Source organism: Abramis brama, assembly GCF_963993115.1.
Source record: "Abramis brama genome assembly, chromosome: 24".
Taxonomy (NCBI): Eukaryota; Metazoa; Chordata; class Actinopteri; order Cypriniformes; family Leuciscidae; genus Abramis; species Abramis brama.
The window spans coordinates 20,069,921-20,088,068 of NC_139986.1; the positions used below are offsets into that span (position 1 = coordinate 20,069,921).

An 18,148-nucleotide genomic window follows, 5' to 3' on the forward strand; every position below is an offset into this window, starting at 1 on the left:
TCAAACAGCTTTACACCCATCAATTTCCAAACTGTCATTTTAGTGACAGATAACTGCAGGTCACCAAATAAGCTCCCCACCATCATAACGCTTCCGTACCAACATCCCCCCCCCCCACACACACACACACGCATACACACACCTTGATGAAAAGCCAACAGCAAATTAATTTACGCTTTGATGACTAATGGATACAAACCCTCCCATCAAAGATATTGGTTATCTCTGTAATGTGTGACGTAATGCATGCACCAATCATTTAGTCTTCTTCTCTCACTTTAGTCTTTTTCTTTTCCTGTTTTGCCTCTCATTAAGCAGAAGGCTTTGGCCCGAGCAGCGACTTTGGGTTGAAGGTGTTTGTTTTCGTCATCCTCTTGCTCCGTGGTGTGAAATTTTAAGTACTTTTCTTTTCACCTCTGTTCATCCTCGTCCACTGGGCTTTTTCAAAATTCATATCATAATAATTATGCTCTGTTCCTCTGAGTGTGATTCTGTGTATCACAAGTGTGAAAAGGGTTTTGTGATGTCCTAATGCATGAGCCGAAGAGAGCTCAGTGTATGCAGTGTTCTTTTCATTAAGGACAATAAAACATCATCATATACTGTAAGCTACATCTTTCTGTATATGCACTCAGCATGAGTGTATACATGTTTTTGTGTGTATGTGGGTCCATCCATCCATCCATCCATCCATCCATCCATCTATCTATCTATCTATCTATCTATCTATCTATCTATCTATCTATCTATCTATCTATCTATCTATCTATCTATCTATCTATCTATCTATCTATCTATCTATCTATCTATCTATCTATCTATCTATCTATCTATCTATCTATCTAACTATCTGATGAACCTTTTAAATAAAATTTTAAAATGGATGTTGCCTCAAGGTTTTTTATCTGATGCCCCATTGGAATGCTCCCTCATGAATCACCAGTAGGAGTCTTTTACAGAAGGTTTATTAAAACACATATGAGTGATTCTGAGAACTTAAAGTTGATGAAAAATGGGGAAAAAATCAAATTGGCTCTAAATATTCATGTACAAAATTAGTCAATCCCCAAAAGCCAAATTTTGTGCAGTATTTTTTATTTTATTTTATAACCTCCATTAAACGCTGCCCGTAAGTGCTTAGAAGCATCTGTTACCTCTCTTCTGCAATCTTGGCCCATTGCTTTAAAAAGCTTCCAGATCACTGATAATCGTTGGTTTTCACGTTGACACTGCTTTCTTCAAATTTTTCAATGAGATTTAAATCTGAAGATGGTACAGGCACACTCAAGGACATTCTACAACTGATCCCTGAACCAAGCTTACAGTTTTTCTCAGTCGCTTTGGTGCATTTCTCACATCACTATTTACATTTACACAACAGTTATTGCAGTTCTCAAAACTATTAGTACAAACTGCAAAACCTAGTTGATAACCTGCAAAAGCGTGTCACTTGCTCAAAATGGATAGCTCATTCCTCAAAAGCAAGTATTCATGTCAATGGAAGTGTCAGTGTCATTAAGATTAAAAGTCCTGACACCATTGTTTATGAACAAGATAGTCAAATGGCTTTGTCATGTTTTCATTATGACAGTTTACTCTGTAAATGTTTTCCAATGCAAAAAAGTCAGATCTTGGTGACACTACCTGAAAATGCTCAAGACAGCACTATATACTATTTGCACAGCCATTTGAAAAATACAGTAAAGTTACACATTACTGTATATAGTGAGGTAACTGAGTACAAGACACTGAATATGTATGTTTCACAATTTTACTGCATATGCTCTTTGCAATTCTAATTTGTTCACAGCATTGTGCAAAAGAAAAAATACACCCTTATTTACAACAAACATAAACTCCCTTTGGGTAGAGCTGTGCACAACTGTAAACAATATTGCAGTACATATTGGAACTGAACATACAACATACATAGTACTGTAATCATTCATTCACATCCAGACGTTCCTCATCAGTGAAAGCTGAGATTCACCTGAGAGAAATTGTTCAATTTAGGAGACATTTAAAAAAAAAAAAAAAAAAAAGATTTAAAAAAATGTGTAAAATTTGCTTGACAGATTTTGACAACTAGTTCAACATTTTTGTATGTAATGACTCAAGCAATGAAATGAGGACTATTAGTTGTATATGGAAATGACTATTCAGCATTCACAAGTATAGTTCATTTTGACTGACATGACATAAGCAAATGATAATGTTATAAAAGAGCAGAGAGTTGTATGAAAGCAATTGATGCATGTCCAAAAGCATTTGCAATTTGTTGGAAGGAATGAGAAACTGCTACTATGATGTGCACAAATGACTAAATGTTGTGGAGGTTGAACTAACTGTTGTGCAAATGTAAATAGTGATGTGAGAAATGCACCAAAGCGACTGAGAAAAACTGTAAGTAGATTTGGATTTATACTTTGAAATGGCTGTCCAGGGAATTCCATTGATCATCAAGCTTCAGTCTCGGCACCGAGGGCATCATCATGCATCTTTGCCAAAATGGCTTTACAGAAAATCAACACAGAACATGTGATATGTGCCTGTAACTTTTTCAAGTTACAAGAATGAACTTTTAAGTGTTTAAATTTGTACATTATGTGAGAGTTATTAGAACTCTCAAAGAGGGGACTGTAGGATTACAAATTTAAGAATATGTTTTAGATCTGCTGATCCTACTTCCTTACATAACATCACATAAAGAACTAAGGTGAACTATACTGTATTGGGCATTCAAAACATGAGGGCATCCATTTACTGATTAGATTTAACATAGTTTCCTTTGAAGGGGTTTTGTTAGTCTTTGATCTTTCTACTAAGAGTTGAACTATGTGTGAATGTTACATAGTCTTAGTTCTCATGACCATTTGTTGTTTATACAATTTGGGGGTACCATTATCTCAGTTGGGGGTAATTGCCTCTATTGTCTTTAGATGATTAGATTTAGTAGTCATCCCTAAGGCTGTGTGTAAGGTCAGCACCTTTAAGGACAGCCCACTGAAATGCCTATAAAGAAATCATGTAAAGTTACGTTAGTTAGATTTAGATTGTTGGACTGCAGCCACGCTCAATAAAGAAGAACTTCTGTTTGAACGCGATCCCAACATCTCCTGGTTTTTGCTTCGATGAAGGAATAAAAAGTTCCCAACAGCTTTATACTTCAAAGAATTCATGATTATTCAGGCAGTCAATATTTCCACTTCCTGCAACAGCAAAGCACCCCCATAACAAGACTGGACCACCTCCATGTTTGACCAACGGAGATGGAGTTCTTCTGCTCATAAGCTTTGCCTTTTTTGCACCAGACGGTGCAAATCTTGATCCATGGGTCCAAAAAGTTCCAGTTTAGTCACATCACTCCATAACACATTCTTCCAGAACTCCACAGGTCTATCCAAATGAATTTAAGCATATTCAAGTCCCAACATGAAAGCCATGCTTGTCCAGTGTTCTTCTTATACTCTGCATTGTAATGTTTTTCCTCCTTTTATCGGGTCATCTTGCAAGTCTTTGAAACCTTACAAGATTTTCTGGTACAACAAATTTTAAGCTTATGAATAAGGCTGCCAGTTGCATCCATAGTTCATTCCATCCGTCTATCCGTTCCATCTGTCAATTGTTCTTTCCATCAATCCATTGTTCTTTCCATCTGTCCACTGTTTGTTCCATCCTGCCGTTGTTCGTTCCATCCATACATCCATCTGGCGTTCTGTCCATCTATCGTTCTCTATTTTTTTGACGAACTTTGCTTTTGCATTAAAAAAAAGTCATACGAATTTCTTTTGAATTTTCAGTTATTTTCATTATAATTCCTTCCATTCAAACAAAAAAATCTGTCATGTTTGCTACCTCAGTTTAACTTATTTCAAATTAAAGAATTAAGTGCATTTTCAGTTCATTTCTAAATGGCACTGTTTCTGGTCATGTGCTGGTATCGACTGAAGATGGTTTAAGCACAAGAAATTATAGCTTAATGAAAATGGTAAAAATGTGGAAAGGTTTCTGCAAGGGTTAATGGACAGAAAATATAATTAGCTCACTATAAATCAATAGAAGTCAATGGAAAGTCTCCTCTATGATAGAAAAAAACACTGTGTGTGTTGTTCTTTCTCTATGGGGATTCTCCCTCATCCTGGTATTTAATGGAGACAGATGCCTGTAATGGGCTGTGGAAATGGACACAGATGCATCACCAAACAAAGTTACACATCAGCGACTGAGATGGTCATAAAAAAAGCGCAGAGGGATTTCTTTAAACATGAATAATGACTACTGAGCACCCCAATCACTTTTTCACACTGTCTCTCTTTCTGACCTCCAATTTCTGTATTACCAATGAAAACAGATTGAATACAGTAAGTTCACCTTGTTCCCAGTCTCCCTATTTAGTCATTATTAGGCATTAGAGTTCTTGTGATGGTGACTAAGTGTGGGACTGGGACTTTGTGGTAAGGGTGGGATGCGTATTCGTTGCAAGAGGCCTTCAGGCGCAGAGTGAACTGATGATTCATGCTACAATGCAAAACGCCTAGCTGTTTATTTTACCGTATTAGCACACTCCCTGCTCCAGTTTCACCGTGCTCAGCTGCACATGAGAATGACTGATCAAATGCTCCATCAAGGAAGCAACGATCATAGGTACATTATACCTATGGATTTTCAGTCACTTAATATGAGCTGTAAAATGAAGCTTTGTGTGTTTTTCTACATTGATTTCTTGCGTTTTGGGAGGCTACCTTGACATGCTAGCAGTTGGATCAAGAGTATATCTAACAGATTCTCAAAGTTGTAGTACACAAAGAAATAATGTTTTGTTTTTATGAACCAGTATGAATTTTTATTGTGTGTAACACAAAGTCATATATTTTGAAGAAAATTGTATTAATTGAGGAAAGCGATATGTTCATCTTTGTCCTTCCCGTGACAGCGCTAAAACAACTTATTTGTTCTGACTCCATATCACGATCCTTTCTCAATACCAAATACAGAATATTATTTATATAAAATAATATTTATTGAACTACAATATTTAAATTAACAACAATAGCCATAATAAAAGACAATAGGAAATAAACAAATGCAAACAATTCAGTCAAACATACAAGCAGCACTCTAGTACAAGATTTAAGTGAAATATAGCCTTAATATAAAGTTATGAAACATAGTTTTCCCCTTAACCAAAATCAATTTGCTCTGGAACAAGTAATAGATTAATAAGACCAAAGATTGCCCGTTTGATGTACCAAATGAATTATATCTCATGTTTAACCACTATATACAGAAGAGCCAGCGACAAATTCCCCATGGGACTGGCTGAGATGACGCTGTTCTTTGCGGGTACATGAACGCTGAACGGCTGCTGACGTCCTGGAGCTCGCATCTGCGAAAACGTCTAAACAGATTGTAAAATAGGCACTGTGATTTTATATTTATATAGATCACATATTTGAGGTCTAAATAACTTAAAAACTACATTTCGTGACACAACAACAGTAGTATTTTTTTTAAATATGGTTCATTTGCTCGACCGCCGTGACAGTTGCTGCAAGCGGAGTGATACAAACGGTGAAATGGTTAGAGTGCTGTTACTTGGTGAATATCGCACGGCTGGAAAAGGCTCTCAGCCAATCAGATTCGATAACCAGAAAGTTATATATATATATTTATATATATATATATATATATATATATATATATATATATATATTTTATTTTTATTTATTTTTTTATTTATTTTTTTCATTGCTTTAACTCATCAAAGTTAAGTAATTTTCAACTTTTTATGCTATACAAGATTTTTTTTAAGTTTAATGTAATTTAAGTTGAAATGACTTAAACATCTAAGTTGATTGTATTTAAAAATGTAAGGCTGCAACATTTTTTACAGTGATTACATATAAAGATTTAAAACGACATTAGCATGAGTGAATAGTCACAGAATGTTCTTTTCTTTCTTTCTTTTTTTTTTTTTTTTTGTTTGTTTGGTGAACTATCCCTTAATTTCAATTCAGCAGTCAAGGAATGATTTCCACCACATTATCATTTGGTTGAGTCTGTGTCACCTCACCTTGCTTGCCTCTTTCTCGAACTTACTCATAATGGTGATTTATGTATGCACTTTCTCTTTTCTCCTACAGTAATTGACAATGTGATGAATGGCTTTAGAAAAGAAGGCAAGGCCACTCCAGCAGAACGGTAGTTTGTTCTTCTTGACTAGGAAACAGACTCCAGTGTCCTTTAAAAAGTGAGATTTGCATTCATTTGCAGGTGTGTGGAATGGACAATCACCAGCTGACAGTGAGGCAGATTTATCTTTAGTCCAGTAAAATTTGAAAGGCAGGCAACTTTAATCTTGTTGAATGAATCTGTCGGAGTACACAGCATATAAATTGATGATTTAAATCGTAAAGCTTAATTAAAAGAAAGGAGACTGTTGAGATAATTTAGTGTTTATTACTGAAAAACTGATACATGATAGACTAAAAAATGTACAGTGACCCCAAAAAGAATTTGAACACCTTTCTCAAAGCTAATTTAACTTTTCTGAATAATTTTATTATTTTATGAGGTTCACGTCCAAAGAAACTTTAATGCTTTTGAATGTAGCTTGGAGTCTGTTAAACAACATGTGTGAAGTATATCTCAGTGCTATCACTTTTATCATTATTGAATTTTCTACAAGGCTGGCTCTGTCACATTATTGGAAAATCTCTCCAGTATATTGTGTAACTTCGGAACAAAAATGTATCAGTCATTTTGGATAAGTGAAAGATTCAAATGTCTGATATATCTGAGACACTCTCAGGGCACATTTCTCTTGCACATACATCCATACACACTCCATCTCTCTTGCCAGATATGTAGCAGTGTCATATAACATTTTCACTGTCATATCAGAGTCATGTCTTATTCATACCACAGCATGGCAGGATGGGTTGCTGTTTGATCCACTGATGCCTCTTATATGAATAATGAGGCTGATTCTAGCAGATATCTGAATCGCTTTCAAAATAACAGCAAATGGACGTATTGGAAGTCACTTGCTAAAAACTTTCTGTGACAAATCCAATAGCAGTTGTGTCACTCTGGATGCAGTATTTTAATAACCACCTGCAATCCACTTTAACCATGTGTTAAATTTGCTGAAATAATGTGCTCAGTTATGTAAGCTCAATAAACAGCATGTTGTGGCATACTGTTGATTGTTGAGCCTTAATTTTCTTAAAAACAAAAATCTAGGTTACAGTCAGGGACTTACAATCATGGTAATCATGGTAGCAAAGTGGTAAAATTGAATACACAAAAAACACAAGTCCTATTAACACACATTTAAATCTTATAGTAGAAACAACATTAAAATAACTAAAATACTGCACTAGCACATTTTTATATATTTGAATATTGAGGAAGACGGATAAAAACACTTTATGTTCATAAAACGGTTATGATTTGGCACTAATGTTGGCAATGTTATTCCTGGGAAACAAATGTCAGAGACTTTTATACAATTTCTAAAATTAGTCTCAGATGACAGATTGTGGCTAAAATCATACCGCTTAAATTAAATGTATGCATTGTTCATATACTCCGAGAGAATGAGGAGAGATTAATTCAATTATATTATGTTATTAACTTGAGTTGATCTCTTCTAAAACCAGGTTTATGGAGAAAAAAAAGCTTCTCTGTGCCACATACGACAAATGCTCTTTAGACGTTTCAGACAATCATGTCTGCCATTTCACATGCCATTGAAATTACATGTGGAGATATCAAGCTAGTCCTTGTCATTAACCTGTGCTGCCATGACAACTTAACTAAGAACGAGACATTCTATACAGTGAATGAACACTGTGTGTTCAGTTTATGGTTTTCAGCATGTCTAGAACAAAAATTGTGCTAAAAAAAACAATGACAGTTTAAAGAGTTATTCCAGGTTATCGTGTACAGGTTACGCTCAATCAACAATAATATTGATTACCAAAAAAAAAAAAAATAAATTACTTGTTCCACATTTGTTTTTTCAAAAAAGCAATCTGTGTTACAGTGAAGCACTTAAAGGGATAGTTCACCCAAAAAATTTAAATTCTGTCATCGTTTACTCACCGCCAAGTTGTTCCAAACCTGTATTAATTTCTTTCTTGTGCTGAACACTTGTGCTGGTCCTTCTATAGTATAGGAAAAAATACTATGGAAGTCAATGGGGACTAGCAACTGTTTTGGTTTCCAACTTTCTTCTAAATATCTTCCTTTATATTAAACAGAAGAAAGGACGTCATGCATGTTTAGAACATCTTTACACTGACTGTGAACAATGTAAGGTGTGAGTTTTAGCTCAGTGTTCAGACACATTCGAGAAAAAAATCCATGAAGTGTCATCTTGCCAGATCACCCCATATTTGTGTATAAAGTGTCAATTAAAATTCCATATTCTTTACCCTGGAGATGTGTTAACCCAGCACCATGCATACATACATGTACGTTTCTTGACAAATGACACATTGAAACTGTAACACTTTATGAAGAGAGACAGGATGTAAAACTGTGGCTGAAGTGAATGTATCAGCTGTGGAGCTGTGATTGGTTCCCAATGGCTTTGGAGGAGAGTGACACCATCGTAGCTGACATAGCTCTGAAGAACATGATTAATGGTGGAAATGGCATCCTCTTGACCTCTCGAGATCCTCTTTACCATTATTCCTCCAATCAAATTTCCTTCTGTCTTGGCCCATATCCCAGAGGAACCAGGGAAAGTGGGAGCAGACAACTCCCAATGCTGTGCTGTAGGTTTGAGCCTAAAAGTGATTTCCTGTGTCTAGATGGAAGCGATACGTATGTTTTTATCTACACTCTGGCATTAAATGTGTGGCCTAGGGAAAGAGAAGTTTGTCCTCAAACAGAATTCGCTGTCACTACAGAAAAGTGGCAAACCCCAAACACAAAGGATGAGGAGATTCATAATTTGTAGTGCCTGAGAGTTATGATGGGCCACTTAGGTCCTGGAAGGATCCAATCCTGATAAAACCTGCCTAGTAATCCTGAAGACATTGATTAGCTTGTTCAGGTGTATTTAATTAGGGTTGGAGCTAAACTCTGCGGGACAGTGGCCCTCCAGGACCAAAGTTGCCCATCCCTGGATTACGTACATGATTCTTTTGTACTAAAGTATTAGTTGTTTTCATGACATTTCTAATGGGTTTCTGTTTACCTTTCAAAATGTAAAATTCAAAAACCCTTTTAATTAAGAACGTCTGATGGATTCCACAATGAACCATTGGTTTGTTAAATCTAATGTGTAAGCAAATAGCTCTTTGTAGTTTTGAATTCTGAATATTTACATTACATTTATCAATGTTTGCGAATGAGTTAAAACACCAACTAAATTTTTTTATAGCACCACCTCACAAAATCTGTCTGTAGTTGTTTCCAGTCAAGTTGCTCATTTACTTTGTGTGAAAAATTAGAATATGGCAAAAAAAAAAAAGTGTTTCCATTCCATGTCTTCAAGAAAACAAAATTGTAATTTTCAGGAGAACTGGCACAAAATAAAAATGATAATTGACGATGCAGCCACTTCATTACTTTTGTTAAATGTAAAGAATGCTTGCAAATTAAAGTGCACAGACCAAACACTGAATGACAAAATGTGTTTGCTGGCGATCAGTGGTCTGATGATATTTTATTCTATAAGCAAATTCAGTCATATGACTTGAGGGAAATTATAATTTTTCTGCATATCTGTAAAAAGTGTTTCCATTCAAGTTTATGCACACCTTTTTAATCAATTACAAAAAAAATCTATCTCAATGTTTCAGGAGTGAATATTATTGTACAATTCAGTTGCCGTTCCCGTAAGTAAATGAACTCTTTGTACGGACCAACATTGAGCGCTCAGAAGAGCAGTGACAACCTTCAGTGTGTATGTGGGCTTTGTGTCACCAATATGAGGTCGCTGGGTTCTTGGCCTTCTGGATGTCACATATGAACCTCATTTGCTGGTACTGAATAAGCAAACTTCTGTATGTATCCACTCACATGTTTTCAGTCAAAAGTAATGAGTGTTTATTCAGCTTTATTTTCAAGTTCTGTCTATAGATGTCTTTTATTGAAGCAGCAGACTTGTGAATAGAGCTTTTGCATCCACTGAAACACTCAACCTTTCCATTTCTTCAATTGTAGGAAGTTTATTATGTGAGGGTGAATGCAAAGCAGAGGCGACCTGTGAAGCTGGCGTAATGTGTTGTAGGTGCATGTGTTCGATGGGAATGAGAGAGGGAGGAAGCTAATCAGGACTATACAAAACAAATCCCTCTCTGATCCTGAGGCCTCTTCACCTCACTCATGTCCACCCATATGATCTAATCAGACATCATTATTATGACCTTGGTCTGCACACTCCACGCTGAGGAAACTCAATATACTGCAGGCTCCCAGCTGATAGCACACTGGAGGCATGGATTTCATATCACATTAGACGGAACAGTCCCGGCGTGATGAGAAAGTGAGAGGTTTTGGTTAAAATCAGACAGCGTGAGGTGGGAACATGTCCCTCTGTTTTTATTTGACATGAACGGTTAGTTTCGCTTCTCTTATATGTTTCTCAAGCTTGGGGTCTGTCTCAAATAGCCAAGGGGTCCGTGGAAAATTTCGGAACTGAGAACAAAAATCTCACTGCAAAACCATGACAAGCAATATGACAACAGCGTTTGCTGACTTTTTTCAGCGATCTGGCTTCCAGAAGTGCCTTTGCTATTCATTTCCAAATATTCGCCATTACTCCAGTCTTCAGTGTCGCACGATCCTTCAAAACTCATTCTAATATCGGATCGAATGCAACGATTGGATGAAAATTTTTTGGTTCTGAGACTTATCCACAGAAGATATATGTACATGTTTTCATATTTAGACCACTTCTATAATTGATTGCTATCAGGATGTGAAGAGAGTTTCAACCAGTATAAAAAAAATGTTGCCTACCCTACCTTTAAGTCAACATGAAACACATTCATGACCATTTTACTTGTCATGTATTTCTGGGTCAGACAGCATAATCAACAAACAAAATCTAGGGTCTGTAAACTATGTAAAAAAAAAGTATATTTAATCGATCAAAAGAGTTAACAACTACAAGCCAAATATACTTTGAATACTTAATTATACTTTTAAGTATATCTCGATCAAAAGATCGAGTACAAGTACAGGCCAAATATACTTGGACTTTTCACTCAGTATAAGTCAAGTACACTTAAGTGTAATTTTAAGTATATTTCTGAGAAGTACATAAAGTATATTTTTGAGAAGTATATAAAATGTAGACTGAAAGTATACTTTCTTAATTTTAGTTTAAAAGAAGTATACTAATAGAACACTTGGATAAACTTATTTTTCGTAAGGGATGGCTTGTGGTTGGAGGGGAAGGGCAAAAAATGAACGGGCTTGATGTCATCCAAAAATGCAAGTCGTTTTAGAGGTGACGTTTTCAGAGGTGAGGAAAGTTGATATATATAAAAGATGTGCACCAATGAATTATTCATAATAAGACCATGAACGCACAGTGTATTTAGAATGTAAATGACGTCCTTTCCATTTGTGTGTACAGAGCCTTGGTCTGAAAATACCAGTTATAGCTCGTAGAGTAAAGCTTCAATGTACTGGAAAGCCTAGAGCTTTAGATCATTTATTGACTGTATCAAAGCCTTGTTCATGTGTTTGTTTGCAGAGCTTCTCTGACTTCACTGAACTTTATTGCTTTCGGCTGTTGTGCAATCCTGAATAAGTCTCTGGTGTTATCATCGCCAACACTGATGGCTTTGCTGAATTATTTTTTTGCTTGATATCTAGTTGAAACCCTAACGTAATGAAATCCCATCTACTCCTGTTTGATTCGTTACAGGTAATCTCTTTTGCTGATTTCCATCTTCCTTTTTTCTCCCTTCTCGTGGCCGTGCTGCAAGGTGGCTTGTTTTCCAGAACAAAGCAGCTTTTTCTCCCCTGTTATTCTGAGCCTGTGCATGCAAAGGGACATTTTAGTGTACTTTGTAACCCTGTCACGATTCACAGTGGGACTATTGAAAGAGACCATCTTGAGACATAAGGCATCGTTGATGGAAATTTGTTGCGACAGTCACTATTCACACATACGATGCACTTAAAAAAGGGAGACGTGGCTTGTTGGTTTGTTGCAAATACCCATGGGATGATTGGCATACTGGAACACAGTTTAGAAAGATGGTGTTTAGGCTGTATCACTGACCTTTGGCAGCAAGTCTTCACAAGGTTGTGGACAGGCTGTACTGGCCAGGATCCACTTTGATTGAACTGGGAAATATTTAAAATGTATTGATATTAAAATTCAGGCTGATAATGATAAGGTCATATCTTCATGTATTCTTCAGAAATCATTCGAATTTGCTGATTTGGTGCTCAAGAAACATTTCTTTCATTACATCAATGTTAAAAACAGATGCTTTAATATTTTTCTGGAAATCGTTATATGCCTTTTTTTAAGGATTTGATGAATAGCAAGTTTATAGTGAAGGATATAGTGTTGTTGTTACTTCTATGTTAGTCACTGATTTTAAAAGTCAGTACTATTGTTTACATAAAGTATAAATAAAACACAAACTATACCATTCTAAATGCTACAAGTGAATTCAAGCGTCACAACACTAAAATGTGCAGTATGAAAAATGGATATACATCTTCATTTGGAGATTACAGATTACATTTTCAGTGTTACTTCATTATGTTTTTAAAGATTAACTTTAAGTGAATGTTAGATGGTGGCAAAATTGAGCATGCACAATTAAGTATCTGATATTATTTACCAAAAACAATTAAGAAATCTATAATATTGGACATTAACCAGTATATATTGTGAATCTCTAGCAGTGATGAGACCTTATGGGTCAGTTTCAGCCGGATTTTTTTCCCTTCCAAGTTCAGTCTTAATCCATCCCAGTCTGTAGGTGTTTGGATGTTATTTTATTATTGTCTCATACTTGTATCACTCTCATTATCAGGCTTTCGATTTCTGCAAGAAAGTCTAGGACCCCTATGGTGTGATGGTGAATACAATCAAATTAAATCTAAGCTCATGTGGGTGATTGTGTTTGAATGAATGTATGTTCATGCGTGTGGTTAATGTGTGAGAGAAGAAGCTGAGCAAGACTATATGAAACAAATCCCATTCTATCTTGAGACCTATTCACCTCCCTCATGTCCACCCATATGAACTAATCAGACTTCATTATTATGACCTTGAGTGGCGCACTGCACACAGAGCAAATTCAATAAACTGCAGCCTTCCAGCTGATAGCACACTGGAGGGATGGATTTCTTTTGCAATGGTGTTGCCTTGCCATCCTAACATTATTAGAAAAAATGTGTTGGCTAGGAGATTTGTTGTTTCTTTTCAGAGATGACAGGTACGGACGAAAGATGAAAACGTATCCTAATTAATACCCTACTTTTCACCCCTACCGTGTCATTGGTTAATTAAAACTCACTTTGTACAGCTGAACTGATGAGCATTGGCCCTTTAGATCTTGATCAGGCTTAGATGTTTAGCGGTAATGCTGACTGATATGTGCTTTGAGAGTTATTAAAGGGACATAGGCTGCATGCCTGTATCCGAAATCACATACTTCCCTATAGGCGAAAAACAGTATGTGACAAAAGAAGTATGTCTGAATCCACAGTACTCATAAAAGAGTAGGCAAAAAGTTCCCGGATGACCTACTTCTTCTGACGAGGTTCGGCATTGTGGATACGATGGACACTTTACTATCCCATGAGGCCACGGGAGAGGATTTGTGAATGGCAGTGAAGCGAAGTAACTGACACTGGTAGGTCACATGACAATGACAGATTACATTCATACTACACACACAAGCTGCTGCGAAGTAATTACTTATTCAAAACAAGTACCTACTCGAGAGTATGCGATTTCGGACAGCTGAATTTTTGACACCCATCACTCCAGTCTTCAGTGTCACATGATCCTTCAGAACTCATTCTAATGCTGATTTGGTTTTCGAGAATCATTTCTTATTATTATCAATGGTGAAAATAGTTGTGGTAGCCTACTTAATATTTTTGTGGAAATTGTGTGTGTGTGTGTGTGTGTGTGTGCGTTTGCGTGTGTATGTGGTCCTGGTATTATGGGGACCAAATGTTCCTACAAAGATAGTAATACCAGTCAATTTGTGAATTTGTGGGGAAATTGTTTTGGAAAACCGCTTGTATCATACTAAACTATGTATTTTGAAAATGTAAAAATGCTGAAAGTTTTCTGTGATAGGTTTTCTGGGTAGGTTTAGGGGTAGGGGATAGAATATACAGATCTCTAGCTCCATTGGTGGAAGATAAAATAATGTTTAATAGGAAAAATATTTAGGGCTCAAAAATGTCCCATTCGTCGCATAGAGGGGGTGCTGGCTTTTTCACAGCTTTTCCTTTTTGTAGGTTTCTGAGGGAAGGATAGATTGTGGTGCATGACATTTCATAGTGCTGATCAGCAAAAGTGTAATACCCCTCTCATTTTTTTATTTCCAACTAATGTGATTTAACTTTTAACCTAACCTGGAATCTTACTGCACAGTTTGCTTGTAAAGTTGCCATGGAACCCATGCAGTTTATGGGGATCTTACTTTTAAAGACCATCTTCTGATGATTTATATACACACGTTGGGTTTGCATCTTTTATGGGGACTTTTCATTGAATTAATGATTTTTATACTGTACAAACTGCAATTTTATGATAGAATCAGAAGAAACAGGAAAACGTTGATTCAAAGATGCATCATTATACAGAGAATGGATCTCTTTCGTGTTGCACAGTTCACTCCACTTAGATTTTCTTATACTTTTCTTTAAAAACATCCCTGATAGATCATAGGTGGTACAAAAACACAATGAAATCCCATATCAATAGAATTGATTGCGAAGCAATTCTCTGATTTCTCTTGTGGAAAAAGATGGATAAATAGGGAGAGAAAATTGCTTTCCCTGACCTCTCACCTGTCAAAAAGAATCAATTTGAAGAGGTAAATATGCTAAGAAATTATTGATCAGGCAACCAAAAAAGCAGATGAACGATTTGTATTTCTGAACTATGTATGTATAAGTCAAATGAGGACAGGTAGATTTCTAGAGGAAAAGCCAAGGTATGTTTTATTTTTAGAAACACTGAAGTTTTATTGACCACAAAATCTGTTCCCTCATTGAATGCATCTTATTTTGATCTCATTTTTAAAATATTTTTTTCCCCACAGGTGTCAGTGTTCAGCAAAGACAAAATTGGAATATTGGAAATCAAATTTGTTGCCTGTATGTTTAAAAAAATATATATAAAAATGTATGCAACATAAATTGAGTGAATTATGAATAACTTAATATATATACATATACATCATACTGTATGTATCTTTTTTTCAGGAGACAGCTGATGTAGCCTTGCTGCTTCTAAGAAAAACCTATTACAATCTTAATGCAATAATTGATATAAGTGTTTGCACATAGTACAATATTTTATTATATTTAAACAGCATAATTTCATTGAGTTTATTTTCCTATGAGTTTCCAAAGGGCACTTTCAGAGTTTATGAAGTAGAATTAAAATCTCTCTTAACTGCTTTAATTAGGCTATACTATAATTAATGTAATTAATATTATTGTTATTTGATAAATAATAAATCAATAAAAACGATTGTAATATTTTTAAAATGAACAACAAATGGGTAAAAAGTACAGTGAAGGTTGTTGTTTTTTACCTCTGACCCTTAAAAGTCATGCAATATAATTGATCCATGCAGATTTTGTCCAATTTAATATTTTTAACTTGAATAAAAGTGCTTAATTTATATTTTACCATCACACGTCATATTTAAAATGTATACCGCAATGGAGAAATAGAAAGAAAGGTTACAAAATAAATAAAAAACATAAATCTGCAGGAATTTGCTCATGAATCTGTATTGTGTTTTCTCTATGAAATTTGTGAGCATTCAACAGACTTTGACCTGGCATCTGTTAATTGGTTCACCTGCTTCTGTCTAGTAGACCATTTTATAATGCAAGTTTCCATGTTGTATAGCACAGAGTAAAAACAATATAATGCAGGTAACCTAAAAAGGATGCGTCATGTAGCTGGTTTTAAGTCATAAATATGAACCTGACTTTATTAAATATTTTTCAGGTTAAATCAAATAAACCTACCTCCTTATTTTCACATTTTTACTTTTTACTGTGTTTATTTCACCCTTAAAGCTATAATTAGCATTTTACATTTTGGTGAATAAATAAGGAATGGCTTTAAGGGTGAAAAACGAAAGAGGAAAGAGTGGCATATTGGTATATGAAGATCGGTAGCTTGAGACGTCAGCTAGGCGGGGGGTAATAAAAACTCCCATTCATCCCAAGGAGGGGCATAATTGGCTTGACCACATCTTGAAACCTCTTTCTGTGGCAATAATTTACTTCTGCATTAAGCGTTTGGTGAACTCCTGTCCCACTGAAACAATGGGTTAGAAAACCCTCCACCGACTTTACCAAGCACAGACTCTCGTTTCAAAACCAAACTGACTAAATCCTTTACATAAGCCATAATTAATGGTGCAATGATTGAGTCCAACATGAGTCGGGGTTGCGCGTGGTGCGCTGGAGGAGGTGACGGGACCAGCGCGCATTTGGATGAGAATCACTCAGAACACAGTCTGAGCCCGACGGGACACTTGGTGGTCGCGGTGTGCCTTGGATTCATCGGGACTTTCGGGTTTCTCAACAACACGCTCGTTCTCATTGTGTTCTGTCGCTACAAAGTGCTGCGCTCGCCCATGAACTATCTTCTGGTGAGCATCGCAGTCAGTGATCTGCTGGTGTGCGTCCTCGGCACTCCGTTCAGCTTCGCCGCCAGTACGCAGGGACGGTGGCTCATCGGACGCGCGGGATGCGTGTGGTATGGCTTCATAAACTCATTTCTGGGTGAGTCTGTAGGCTATATGTTATAGCGATGTCAATAAACGATTAAAGTAGGATTCGCGTGCAGGTGCGATAGTTTGGTAGGCTACTTTGGAATCACGCAAGCCACATTAAAACGCTTCTTTTTTTTAATCGTGAAAGTGTTATGATAACGTTTGTGTAGCCTATTAGATAGCCTACTTCATACGACCGATGTTTTAAAATTCTAAATGCGTTTTTTCTCAACGTTGTATAATGTTTTAGCACATTCCCTCTATTATTCTCTACTATTCATACGTCTATTACGTCGTCGTCAAAATGTTCATGTCTTTCGAAGTAAAATTCTACCAGTAACAGAACAGAGTGCGAAATAAAGAGGGATATGTATAAATATATTTTTATACTTCTTATCGTTCTAAACTCAAGTTATATCATGACTATGCAATTTGAATACCGACCATATAGCTACCAGCGTTCTAGTCGTATTTTCTTTTAAAAATCCTCCTTACCTTTAGGTAACCTATACACTTAAATGATATCTGAAAAGCAATCGTGTAATTTGCATGGTTTTAATAGTAATCTTTGACATTATTTCTCGTGAGGTAAAGCGTCTCGCTTCAGAAGCCTCCTGTCAGACTCGTGCTCGCGCTGCTAGTTTAACAGGGCTTTTTTTCGCCAGGCAGATGCCGCTACGCCCACTCTATAAGTCTTTTCCATTCCAAAAGTTGCAGTAATATGAACAATTGCAACTTATTTAAGTGGAATGTTTGCTGTTGTACCCGTTGTTGGCACAGATTCCCCATTAATGTTGGAAGGTTTGTTGGGTAACAATTTAGAAAACTGTTCCTTCATTAATGAATAACACAGGAACAAATGAGAGTAACGCACTATTAACATTCTAGTAACTACTATTAACTAACAAAAAACTCTGATTAACACAGTAGTAAGTAGGCTAATAGCGCTGTTGAATATGGTAGTTCACTATTAGCTAATCAGTTACAAAACTTTTTTTCATAGGCTACCTCCCAGATAACTACATTATACAGGTTCATAATTAACATGAATAATGCATAATTTATAATAAAAGGTAATGGTAACCCACTTGTACTGACTCAAGTGTTACTACAGGAACTACTAATTAAGTGAAAAACATGATAACAATAGGTTACTATCATAACCCCGGTTC

The 18,148-nt window shown here is 36.0% G+C and overlaps 1 protein-coding gene across 1 annotated transcript in view; it reads left to right on the forward strand.

The window, feature by feature from the left end:
• Positions 1 to 16,607: 16,607 nt before the first annotated feature.
• The window catches only part of tmtopsb (teleost multiple tissue opsin b), a 41,150-nt gene continuing 39,609 nt past the window's right edge, over positions 16,608 to 18,148 (forward strand). The window contains exon 1 of the mRNA XM_084102552.1: positions 16,608 to 16,986. Coding sequence (XP_083958678.1) covers positions 16,623 to 16,986 — 364 coding nt within the window. The 5' untranslated portion in view covers positions 16,608 to 16,622. The remainder of the gene's footprint in view (positions 16,987 to 18,148) is intronic.